General features: G+C 38.6%; 1 protein-coding gene across 1 annotated transcript; it reads right to left on the reverse strand.

Annotated features, from left to right (window-relative positions):
* Positions 1 to 2,043: 2,043 nt before the first annotated feature.
* LOC108280092 (zinc finger protein 239) lies at positions 2,044 to 12,752 on the reverse strand. The gene is given in 3 exon segments (XM_053688527.1): positions 2,044 to 3,167; positions 3,169 to 4,074; positions 12,658 to 12,752. Coding segments are annotated over 3 exon segments (1,164 nt in total). The 5' UTR covers positions 12,727 to 12,752; the 3' UTR covers positions 2,044 to 2,978.
* Between the last annotated feature and the right edge of the window lie 421 nt (positions 12,753 to 13,173).

Consider the following 13,173-nt stretch of genomic DNA (forward strand, 5'->3'; position numbering starts at 1 on the left):
TGTACGCATAGAGTGTGTGTGAGTGTTGTATAAGTGTGTATGCACATATGGAGTGTGTGTGTGTGTGTTGATATTCCCACAGCCAACAGAGAATTTTATCAAAACATTCAATAATATATTAATCAGTTTTTAAAAAGGTTTAGTTTGTAAGGTTACTAAAACAAAATTCAGCAAAGTTCTGAAATAATGTAATCACAAATTCTAACATGAAAGAAGTTTTAGTTTTTGAAGCGCTGTAGGAACATTTATAAACATTTCTCTAAACACACAGAATTATGCTATCTGATCTAAAATGGGGCTCACGGTGGCTTAGTGGTTAGCACATTCGCCTCACACCTCCAGGTGTGTGCGGAGTTTGCATGTTCTCCCCATGCTGCGGGTGTTTCCTCCAGGTACTCCGGTTTCCTCCCCCAGTCCAAAGACGTGCATGATAGGCTGACTGGCGTGTCTAAAGTGTCCGTAGTGTATGAATGGGTGTGTGTATGTGATTGTGCCCTGCGATGGACTGGCATCCTGTCCAGGGTGTACCCTGCCTTGTGCCCCATGCTCCCTTGGATAGGCTCCAGGTTCCCCCACGACCCTGAAAAGGAGTAAGCGGTAGAAGATGGATGGATGGATGGATCTAAAATGGTGATCTGGATGATCCTGTTTTTTTATTAAGCAGGATTACTCTAGTGTGTTATAGGCTAATTTCAGGCAGGATGAAAATTATTAAAGGTGTAACACCATACACTTATTATTTCTAGCTGTTTCACTAGCTAACGCTTACTGAATGTGCTATACACTTATTAAATCTGTACAATTGTGCAGAACTGCTGTATTGTAATATAGTAAAACAATATTGTTAACTTTACTGTAAATAGTCCATCTATCTATCTATCTATCCATCTATCTGTCTGTGTGATTGGGAGTGTTTTACTCAGAGTGATGAGATGTAGAAATGCAGATGGGTGTGATTGTTGTTTGGTGAGTACATCACTGTCAGTCTGTGTGACACTGTGAGACACTGACTCCATCCACATCAGACATCAAGCCTGGATCCAGCAAAGAAATATCTGCTGCAGAGAGCTGGGTCTGCACTGGGTCTAAATACAAACCAGAACCTAAACATCACCTTGCAGTCAGCAGTCTCTATTACACACACACTCGTTACTTCTGCTACACTTCACACCATCACAAGTTTCTAGTTCTGATCCTGCTGGAGCTCTTTTTTACACAGAAAATCAAACTTTGGTGAAACACACTCTGCTCATGAGGGACTCATGAAAAACTGTACTAAAGTCAAACATGGGTTATATAAAAATGGAGAGAGTTCTACTCACAACCCAAAATTAACCAGCTGCCACCACCTTAATTGATCTTTACTGTAAACACGTTCCTATGAACTGATATGTGTTGGTTTGATTGTTTACCAATTTGAAATAGTTAGGTTTAGGGTTAAGGGTTAGGGTTAGGATCCAGCAAATTCTGGATCTGCTTCAATCCAGAATGACAGCATCAAATTAAGGACAAAAAATGTGACATTCCAATAAATTACTGTATTCATATACATTATTATTTGTTAGATTAATGATATATTAAAACAACATTATTATTATTATTATTATTATTATTATTATTATTAGGGGCCAGGGAGGTACAGAGACTTCCTCAGGGGCTCAAATGTGAAAATATATATTTTTTATATATATAAAAAGCCTATATCAAGAGCTAATTTTACTACTTTACTAACTTTAATTTACCTACATATTCTTATTACCCTGGCAGACACTGTAAACAGACTGTGTATGGTCAAAATATTGAATTTTTTGTAAAAACATAACTTTTGAAAACATTGTCCAAAATTAGTTGAATTTGGTGGCATTACATATGAGGACAATGCACAATGATAAACAACAAGCACTAATTCTAAAGGTCCTGGGTTTGATTCCAGTGTGGTGCAAGTTCCTAAGTTTTTATGTGAGTGTCAAAACAAAGCATCTGAAGATTCATAAATGTCTCTAACATTTCACATTTTTAAAAAAAACTATACAACTATGATAAAAACCATTTATGATTTGCATTATGGAGAATATTCATTGATTAATAAGGAAAGTATAAATGTGGTGGATTATTAAACATGTGATTTACTAAAGTGAAGGGGTCATCAATCCCAGACCCCTGGTTATGTACTCTGTCAATGCTCCATTCACTGTATATCCACGACTGTGAAAGTGATCCTGCAATAAAAATTCTAAGACTTGCAGGTGATACAAACATTTTTTTACTTCTTAAAGGAACATATATGCAGCAAAAACCCATTCATTGATCTGTGTAACTGTGTTATCCTGGTCAGGGTTGCAGTAAATCTGAAAACTATATCAGGAACACTAGGCTCAAGGGACCATGGAGCGGATGCCGATCCACCAGAGGATGTTCAAAAATATGGGTGTGGTCGACAGACATCCCATACTTTTGGCCGTAGTGTAGTTAGCTACAGTTAAATGGACGCTGCAAAGACGGAGCAACTTGGACAAGAAGTATCTCTTCAAATTGTCTAAACACAACCATCTTCTGTTAGCTTGAACAGGTGTGCAGTTCGAGTATGTATGTGAGTACGAGTATGAGTAGTATGCATAACATTTTAAAAAGCTAATTCTAACTCACATTTAAAAATCATTTCAAATGAAACGTGTTATGATAAAGGGAAAATTAGAGTTTTGTGTCTCACTCAGAGGTCTGGATTGGCCGATTAAAGTGGGCATTCCCACTAGTTAAATATGTGTATTTCATGCTTGGTATTGAAGTGTTTGGGGAAAAACAGGAAAACAACATAAAATAACTAATTTTGCTAAAATCCAGAGTGTAAACAATAAAATCCCATGCAACAGAATACTACAGTCCATAACAAATAATATAATTATAGTTTAATGCCTGAATGTCACTTTACCTCCCTTTAAAAAATGAAAATATAAAACATGTATCTAAATTTGACAAATTCACATGGCTAACTCTGATGGCTTTATGTTAGAGCACTTGTGTGTCATTAATGAACTTGAATGAGTATAGCTCCACGCGCATTGTCTGCAGAGGTACGGCTTCTGTCCTGTATGACTCTGCTGGTGGCTGTGGAAGGCCCTCTGGTAACGAAAACTTCTCCCACACTGTCCACAGTGATACGGCTTCTCAATCTGTGTGAATGCGCTCATGTTGTTGGAGATGACTCTGACGAGTAAAACTCTTCCCACACTGTCCACAGTGATACGGCTTCTCTCCTGTGTGAATGCGCTCATGTCGTTGGAGAGTACTCTGAACAGTAAAACACTTCCCACACTGTCCACAGTAATATGGCTTCTCTCCTGTGTGAACGCGCTCATGCTGCTGGAGATGACTCTGAACAGTAAAACTCTTCCCACACTGTCCACAGCGATACGGCTTCTCTCCTGTGTGGATACGCTCATGTCGTTGGAGATTACTTTGATAAGTAAAACTCTTCCCACACTGTCCACAGTGATACGGCTTCTCCCCTGTGTGGATACGCTGGTGTCGTTGGAGATCACATAGTTGGGTAAAACTCTTCCCACACTGTACACAGTGATACGGCTTCTCCCCTGTGTGGATGCGCTCATGTCGTTGGAGATCACATAGTTGGGTAAAACTCTTCCCACACTGTCCACAGTGATACGGTTTCTCCCCTGTGTGGATACGCTCATGTTGTTGGAGATTACTATGAACAGTAAAACTCTTCCCACACTGTCCACAGTGATACGGCTTCTCTCCTGTGTGAATGCGCTCATGCTGTCGGAGATTACTCTGAACAGTAAAACTCTTCCCACACTGTCCACAGTGATACGGCTTCTCTCCTGTGTGAATGCGATCATGCTGTTGGAGACTACTCTGACGAGTAAAACTCTTTCCACACTGTCCACAGTAATATGGCTTCTTCCCTGTGTGGATGCGCTCATGTTGTTGGAGAGTACTCTGAACAGTAAAACTCTTCCCACACTGGGAACAGTCAAATGGCTTCTCTCCTGTGTGGATGTGCTTGTGACGACTTTTAGCAAAACTCTTCCCACAATCTGAGCAGTGGTACATCTGGAAAACACAATAACATTATTCAAGTTGCTTAAATAATTTTAGATTTTGTCCCCATGTGTTTATGGAATTGTTATTAGAAATGTGTCCTACAATACAGTAATACAGTTTGACCACCCAATCACCCACCTTTAATAGCTGTAATTTAAGATTTGTAATTTTAGATTTGTAACGTTGCGATTTGTAACCATTTGCACATCTGGAAAGGCACCATCAATGCTGAAAGGTATATATATATAGGTTTTAGAGCAACATATGCTTCCATCCAGATGCCGTCTTTACTTCTGAGGGACTCTGCCTCAGTAAGATACCCTTTTTATACCCAATTGTAACCCAGGGGTAAAACTTAGATATAAATGAATAAATAAATAAATAAGTCCTGAGTGACTATTAGTATCATCCAATACCATCTCAGGGTGCTGTTAGGACATCAGCCTGTAAGATTGAGAGTTGCTATATTCCAGCCAATGGGATGGTTGAGCCCGCCTCTCAGCTAGCGAGGGAGATAGGAAGAGACTCAGTAGTAACTGACTACGTTTACATGGACAGCAATAATCTAATTATTGACCTTAATCTAAGTAAGGTAAGAATGTGATTAAGGTGTTTACATGAGTCGCTTTTAGAATACTCCAGTCATGTACCCGTTTTACATGTTATTGATCATAATTAGATTAAGAGCCCGCGTCATTACGTCACCGCACCCCGCCTTCCGACGTCCCTCCAGAATTTCACGTATCAACATACAGTTCGTCCTCGTTATGGTCCCATATACAGTTTTGGGTGTAATTTTTTACGAACGCTTCAAGTGCGGTTAATTATTAGTCATGCTGTACGTGCAAATAGACGACTGTTTGAAGCTGTGGGCTGCTTCTCAAATCGCATACTTACCTACTGTATAGTAGCCGAGATGCATGTATTTTTCCCCACTACCGGCCTATAGTAGGCAAGTATGCAGTTTGGAACATAGCCGAACTCTGTTGTTCGCCGCAAAGCGTAAAACTGCCGTGTGAGACCGTGTCCTGTCGCAAAATGCGGTGAATATGCTCACACGACGTTCATAATCTGATTAAGGTGTTTACATGTCTGTAATGCACGTCCATAATACAATTAAAACAGGAGTAATCCCCCTGTCTTAATTCAATTAGAGCTTAATTAGATTATGACGATAATTAGATTAAGGTTGGTGTTTACATGGTAGTTTCTTAATCAAAGTATGGTCTTAATTAGATTAAGAGTGGATTATTGTTGTCCATGTAAACGCAGTCACTGAGGCATCGTAGCGGTATGTTGATTCGGCTGTTACGGGTGTAAATTACCAACAGTGTAAAGTGCCACGAGAGAGCCTAAGTTGGAAGGCATGCTAGAGTAATGTGCCGTTCTCTTGCACTGGTGAGTTTATATCTGTCAACTTATGTGACATCCGCCATTTTAGATTATTAACCTCGGTATAAACGGCGCTAGCCGCCACGCCTCATGTATAAATTGTGCTAGCCGCCACGCCTCATGTATAAACGGTGCTAGCCGCCGCGCCTCATGTATAATCGGTGCTAGCCGCCGCGCCTCGTGTTGCTGTATGCTAGCTGTGAGCTGTAAACTAACAGCTAAGGTGCCTTATCTTTGTTTTTTAATTGTATTTTTTGTCAAATGTTAAATTGAGTGTACTAACTGTTACGACTTGAGGCCTAGTAACTGTTGAAACACTGATGTTAGTGAATATTAGCGGATAGCTAGTTTTCATGCCCTACATTCATGCAGTTAAATTATTAAGTGTATTATCAATGTGGTTACTGAGTTATTGATATTAACTCCAGTTATGCTGACCATGTTAATAGCTCACATGTAGGTCAGGTTTTAATGGTGAGTTCAGATGATGATGACCGCGGATACGGTGGAGTTCCAATTTTTTATTTATTTCATTTCCTTACTGTTATATTTGTTCCTATTGATTATTTTCTATAATATACGAAATTAACTTTATTTGTTGTCTGGCGTATTATTTCACTGTCATCATCCGACTCGTGGCTCCAGTGAGTGAGTCTATAGTCTTTTGATCTGGCCCAATACTGACCATCTAGGTATCTTGACTATTCATTACGGTCATCACATGCTGTAATACCCCAATAAATGACCCGCCTTCGACGAGCGGGTTACACAATCATGTTACTAGCCTGTTGCCAGTTACCCTAATTAGCTGTAAAATGTTCCTCCGGCTGTTTCTTTTCAGAAAAACTTTTCCAACCTTTTGTTGCCTGGTCCCAACTTTTCGGAGACGTGTTACAGCCATCAAATTCAAAAATACCTTATTTTTTCTTAAAAGGGTACATTTGCTCAGTTTAAACATTTTATATGTTTTCTATGTCCTATTGTGAATAACATATGGATTTATGAGATTTGCAAATCATTGCATTGTTTTTATTTACATTTTACAAAGCATCCCAACTTTTTTGGAGTTGGGGTTGTAATTCCATTAATTGCAGCTCAATTTTACTAATACCAAAACCACTGTGATGGATCATTTTTAAGTGTGTTTACACATAATTTCATAATTTACACATAATTTCTCATCACTAATCACACAGAAATACTTAATGTAGATCTTTATATGTTTATAAAATTCAGAGACTAGCCATACAAAGATGCCCATGCTCTGGGCGCCAATGTTTTTTCAAGCTGAAGCACTGAATGTGTTTAGACTCTGTGACATTAACATGGAACTTTCTGTGTTTCGAAATACAATGGTTTAAAGCATTAATGTAATCAATACACATTCTCTGTTTAAAAACCTTAGTATCAATCAGGTGTGAAGTGATTTGCTCATGCCACATGCATGCTTCGTAAAATTCCAGTAACGCCACATCCCTGGAGACTTGTATGGTTTGTGTGATATGATCAGTCCGTACAGGATTGCAGATTCCTGTAACTGTTGCGGCCAAAAATGCTTGTTGAAGTTTTTTTTCAAAATTTTCAACACAACCTGCAGTTTTTTTTGTGCTTCTTTTGCAGATAGCTGGATAATTGGTAATTGTTTGCACAGCCTTTCCCAGCGATGTTTGTTGGTAAATGAGACCTTTTAGCTATACTCATGTTCGATGCACGTGAATTGAAGAGAAAAATATTGCAAGCTCCTCCGAATATTGCATAGTCTGTATGACTTTGCGTTCATTTGCATTGTTTGGAAGGACTGTATGATGTTCTCATCCCTACATGATATTGTCAATTGGGTGGCTGTTAGGTCTGTATGCGTGTGTGGGCACAGAATTTTTTATTTTTTTTTTTGTCAGTGAAAGTAAAAGGTACTGGAATATGCTGTACTCTTTTCTGGCTCATCTTTTTGAAGAGAAAAGACCTGAAAACATGGATATTACACAAAAGTGGCAGAAAGTTTACAGCACTCTGGCTCTAGAGCTCTCAGGGAACAGACTACAAACTTCTGCTCAACACTGAAAATGTTGTCGTATCACCCCACTCCGTCATGGATTATTATTCAGAAACCTAAGTCTATAACACTAGAATCATATTACACTAGTTTTACTGATGTATCTGAAACAACACTGATGGAAATCTTTTGAACGATAATGTATATTTTTGTGAACTGCTACAAAACTATAAACATTAGTTTTGAACATGTGCATAAATCTTCTGTTCAACCCCAAACATGAGGTTTTCTGAATAAAACCCAAGTAAGACCCCATTTTTGCCCACATCTATTATGGAATATTTTAATCAATCAGAGAATAATTCATTCATGTATAATCAAAGTATAAGGTTTGAAAGAATATCAATGTTACAAAACGAGACTCGAACAGGAAGTAAGTGCAGGAGTAAAGTCTTTATTTACACTAAAGTCAAGGTAATATGAGGCAGGAAACAAGGTCTAAACATAAACCTAGAGCTGAAACAAGAAACATGAACTTAAACAGGGCATGAAATACTACCACTTTTAACTAACTGAAACTTCTATCATTTACCTAGAAATGAGGCATGAAACACAAAACTTAGAACAAGACTATGACATAAAACTCTCATCTAACTATGATCCTACAACTATCGTTTAACAATGACATGAAAAAGGAACTAGACAGAGCATGGAAACATTACCGCCTGGCACCATTAATCTTATGTCTTTACTCTAATACTGCCCAACGTGTGCAGCAACGCGAAGGGTTTAAATAACCAGTCACAATTACCTTAATTGCTGACAGCTGGTAACACTTCAAAGCACACCCTCGCACCTCCGCCAATAACTGAACAGGGCGGGGACAGAACAGAAACCAAAATAAGTGCACATGTCCGTTATAAACAAAGTCTTATCGTCCATGCGCACTTCAAGCATGTGCACGCGCTCTCCAGCTGACTGTGCACTTCGTCGCCGCAGCGCCATCTGCCGGCGAGATCGTGACAATCTACAAGTTCAACCACTTACTCCTTTTCAGGGTCGCGGGGGAACCTGGAGCCGATCTCAGGAAGCACAAGGTGGGGTACACCCTAGACAGTCCATCGCAGGGCACAATCACAAACACACTCACAGACCCATTCATACACTACGGACACTTTAGACACTCCAATCAGCCTACCATGCATGTCTTTGGACTGGGGGAGGAAACCAGAGGAAACCGCTCACAGCACGGGGAGAACATGCAAACTCCGCACACACGGCCCCGGCGGGAATCGAACCCCGGACCCTGGAGGTGTGAGGCAAACATGCTAACCACTAACTACAATATTAATCAGTATACTGGTACCTGTTTGAGCTGAGAACGTACAGCCATGGCCAAAAGTATTGGCAGTAAGATCAATTTTGTGCTTTGCAAAGTTTCCTGCTTCAGTTGTTGTGGTGTTGATTTACATTGTTTCTAGATTATTGTGCAGAGTGATCAGATGCATTTTAAATAATTGCAAAAAGCTTTGTTGGCCAAAAAAAGGACTTTATCACAAAAATCCAAATTTCACTGTTTTTGCAAGGACATTGCTACAAACAATATTGCAGCTGAAAGAACCATTTACCGGATCATCAAGAACTTCAAAGAGAGGGGTTCAACTGCAGTGAAGAAGGCTTCAGGACGTCCCAAAGTGTCCAGCAAGCCGAAGTGTCTCCTCCTGAGGAGTCAGCTATGGAATCGTGTCACCACCAGTGCAGAGCTTGCTCAATACTGGTAAAAGGTGGATGTGAGTGCATCTGCACGCACAGTGAGGTGAAGACTTTTGGACAATGGCCTGGTGTCAAGAAGAGCAGCAAAGAAGCCACTTCTCTCCAAGAAAAACATCAAGGACAGACTGACATTCTGCAGGAAGTTCAAAGATTGGACAGCAGAATACTGGTGCAAAGTTATTTTCTCTGATGAAGCCCCCTTCCGACTGTTTGGGACATCTGGAAGATTGAATTTCCGGAGAAGAAAAGGTGAACGCTACCACGAGTCCTGTGTCTTGCCAACAGTGAAGCATCCTTAGACCATCCATGTGTGGGGTTGCTTTTCATCCAAGGGAGTGGGCTCTCTCACAATTCTGCCCAAAAGAACCTGTGGCCAATCTTCAAATGGAGAGTGGTCAATCTGAAGCCCATAAATTGTGATCAACTCAGTAATAAGCAGTAATAAGGCAAGAAAGGATCACCATCAGGATTTGGCCCAGGAGCTGATATCCAGCATGCCACAGCAGATTGCAGAGGTTATGAAAAACAAGGGTCAACACTGCAAATATTGACTCTTTGCATATATTGAGATTTTTTTTGCCAATAAAAGCCTTTAAAAATTATGAAATCATAATCATTGTTTTCCAGTATACCATAGAAACGTGTGAAAAAATAATCTATAAATACGGAAGCAGCAAACTTTGCAAAACTTTTCTTTTGACATCAAGAACCCGAGACGCTTAGAGTACTTTTTGCTGAAGAAGATTCCACGACCCTATCTAACAAGTGGAGCAAGTGTTACACATTTCCATCTAATGAACTTTATTCAGCTTGTCTTTTGGTTTGCTAATCTGCTAATTGTTTCAGAATTTACAACATAAACGTGCAATGAAATCAGTTTCTTTATTAATAATCTAAAGGCCACATAAAGTGTGAGCCCTGACCTGATCCCAGCAAACAAATATTTGCTGCAACGACATATCAAATAATGTTCCAGCCATGTAACTTTGTGATTCTCATATTCGTCGTGGTGACAATATACAATCCCAATTCCAAAAAAGGTGGGACACTGAGTAAAATGTAAATAAAAGAAGTGCAATTATTGCAATTATTTGAAAATATCATAAATCCATGTTATTCATGTTATAGATCATAGAAAATATATCAAATGTTTCAACTGAGGAAATGTACCGTTTTAAGAAGAAAAAATATGGTCATTTTGAATTTGAGGCTACAATCCTCAAAAAAGTTGGGACGGGGGCTACCAAAGTCTGGAAAAGTAAGTGTTACTAAAAAGAAACAGCTGGAGGAATATTTGGAACTAATTAGGGTAATCGGCAACATGTCAGTAACATGATTGGGTATAAAAAGAGTATCTTAGAGAGGCAGAGTCTTTCAGAAGTAAAGATCGGATGGAAGCAGATGTTGCTCTAAAATCTGTATATACCTTTCAGCACTGATGGTGCCTTTCCAGATGTGCAAGCTGCTCATTCCATATGCACTAACTCACCACATACCATCAGAGATGCAGGCTTTTGAACTGAGAGCTGATAAAAAAAAAAAAAAATCAATTTAAAAAAAAAAAAGGATGGTTCCTCTCCTGTTTAGTTTAGAACAGTTTTCCACTTTACACTCAGTAAAGACACAAATGAAACAGCAGAGTGCCATGATGGCAAGAATAGCCAAAGCTGCCCAAGTAATTTGGAAGAAATAAAAGAATGCAAAGAAAAGGTCAGTAAGCTGAAAAGTCACATATTGGACCAGGAAGGATACAAAAGAAGATGGTGTGGAAAAGTAAGTGTTAATAAAAAGAAACAGCTGGAGGTTAATTGGCAACAGGTCAGTAATATGACTGGTATAAGAAGAGTATCTTAGAGAGGCGGAGTCTTTCAGAAGTAAAGTTGGGCAGAGGTTAAACAATATGTGAAAAACTGCATCTACAGTTTGTGGAACAATTTCAGAATAATGTTCCTCAATGTAAAATTGCGAAGACTATGAATATCTCATCATCTACAGTACATAATATCATCGAAAGATTCAGAGAATCTGGAGAAATCTCCGTGCACAAGGGAGAAAATCAACATTGCATAACCGTGATCTTTGGACCATCAGGCGACACTGCATTAAAAACAGGAATGATTCTGCGCCATCCACAAATACTGGTTAAAGCGCTATCATGCAAAGAAGAAGCCATATATGATGATCATGAACATGACCCAGAAACCCCACAGTCTTCTCTGCACCAAAGATTATTTAAAATGGACTGAGGCAAAGTGGAAAACTTTTCTGTGTTGAGACGAATCCAAATTTGACATTCTTTTTGGAAACCATGGACGCCGCACCCTCTAAACTAAAGAGGAAAGAGACCATCCGGCTTTTTATCAGTGCTCAGTTCAAAAACCTGCATCTCTGATGGTATGTGGTGCATTATTGCCTATGAAATGGGCAGCTTGCACATCTAGAAAGGCTTCATCAATGCTGAAAGGTATATACAGGTTTTAGACCAAAATATGCTCTGTTGTATATTAGAACTGGGGTTATATATTTCTTATTCCATGTCCCCCAAATTCAAAGAAGTGCACTTTAAAATTATAAATGAAATATATCCCACTAAAGAATTTCTAAGAGTTAAATTTAACATGGAAATCTCAAATGTATGTTTATTCTGTAATTCTGATGTGTGATGTGTACAACTGGTTGATACAAAAGATTCCTGTTATACCCTCTTTTACTTGGGATGCTGTTAAATTTGGAATAATATTCAATGACCAAAAAAAAATCTATTTTTTGATAAATAATGTAATAATTGTCAATTTTTTATCCATAAATGTAGATGCATAAAAACACCACCTCAACCAAACATTAAAAAAAATAAATAAATAACTATCTATATATGTGAACTCACTGAAAATAATGACTATTCCCCAAGCCAGAAACCTGTTTTCATTGTTAGACAACATTAAACTCATAACAAACCAAAAGAAATGTTCTTATTTTTATTTATTTATTTTGTTTCTGTTCTACTTTTGTTTTGAATTATGCAGATGTGATTGTGTCCTCGATCTGTTATGTAAAAGAGTTAATGAATAAGTTGTCAATTTTGTTGTAAACACTGAATCAAACAATAAAAATAACACGTCTTCACATTGTTCTTAATGAGACTAGTTAGAGGGTTTTTGAGGACGTGGCCACGACGTTTCTGGACCGTTAGACAAGATTATATATAAACACATTTATAAAAGAAACTTGACCAAGACGTGGTAAAGAAACAACGTTGTCATAAAGTAATACCATGCTGATGAAAAGAGACAAACTGGTGACGTCATCAGAACGCGCGGTGTTTGCTGGGACGTTTTCTGCTTGTTGTATATAGTGTTGTCATGGTTACTTAATTATAAACAAGTTCTCAGAGTTTAAAAATGAAAAGAGAAATCAGACACGTGACTAAACTTTACCTCTGAGCCAGTAGCAGCAGGAGTCTGTGGAGATTTTCTTAAAGAGCGGGGTCTGGACTCTGATTTCATTATAAGAGGAGTAAAGAATCAGGACACTGGAAGAAAAATAAAGAGATTCATGACTCCAGAATCTCCACTAACCTGTTAACCGAGCAGCTCAGGAGGTAAGTTTCAGATGAACTCACCTTTAGTGATGTTACACAGAGGATCAGAGATTCAAAGCCCGTGTGGAGATGGAAGCTCCGCGACTAAGCTTGTGCATGTTTCGTTCGTCTTCTTCTTCTATTGTTTTATGGCGGTTGGCAAACCAGCTTAAGGTGCATTACCGCCACCTACTGGTATGCGGTGTGAAGTTCAGCTGGAGATTAAAAAAATAAAAATAAATCAATATATATTTTTTAAAATAATAAAAATAAAAAACACTTACATCCTATTAATCAAACATGTGTCCCGCAAGTATTTAAAGAGAATGCTATATACTCTTACCTTTCTCAATATACATTGAAATATATTTTC

The sequence above is a fragment of the Ictalurus punctatus genome, chromosome 19 (genome assembly GCF_001660625.3).
Source record: "Ictalurus punctatus breed USDA103 chromosome 19, Coco_2.0, whole genome shotgun sequence".
NCBI classification, from domain to species: Eukaryota; Metazoa; Chordata; class Actinopteri; order Siluriformes; family Ictaluridae; genus Ictalurus; species Ictalurus punctatus.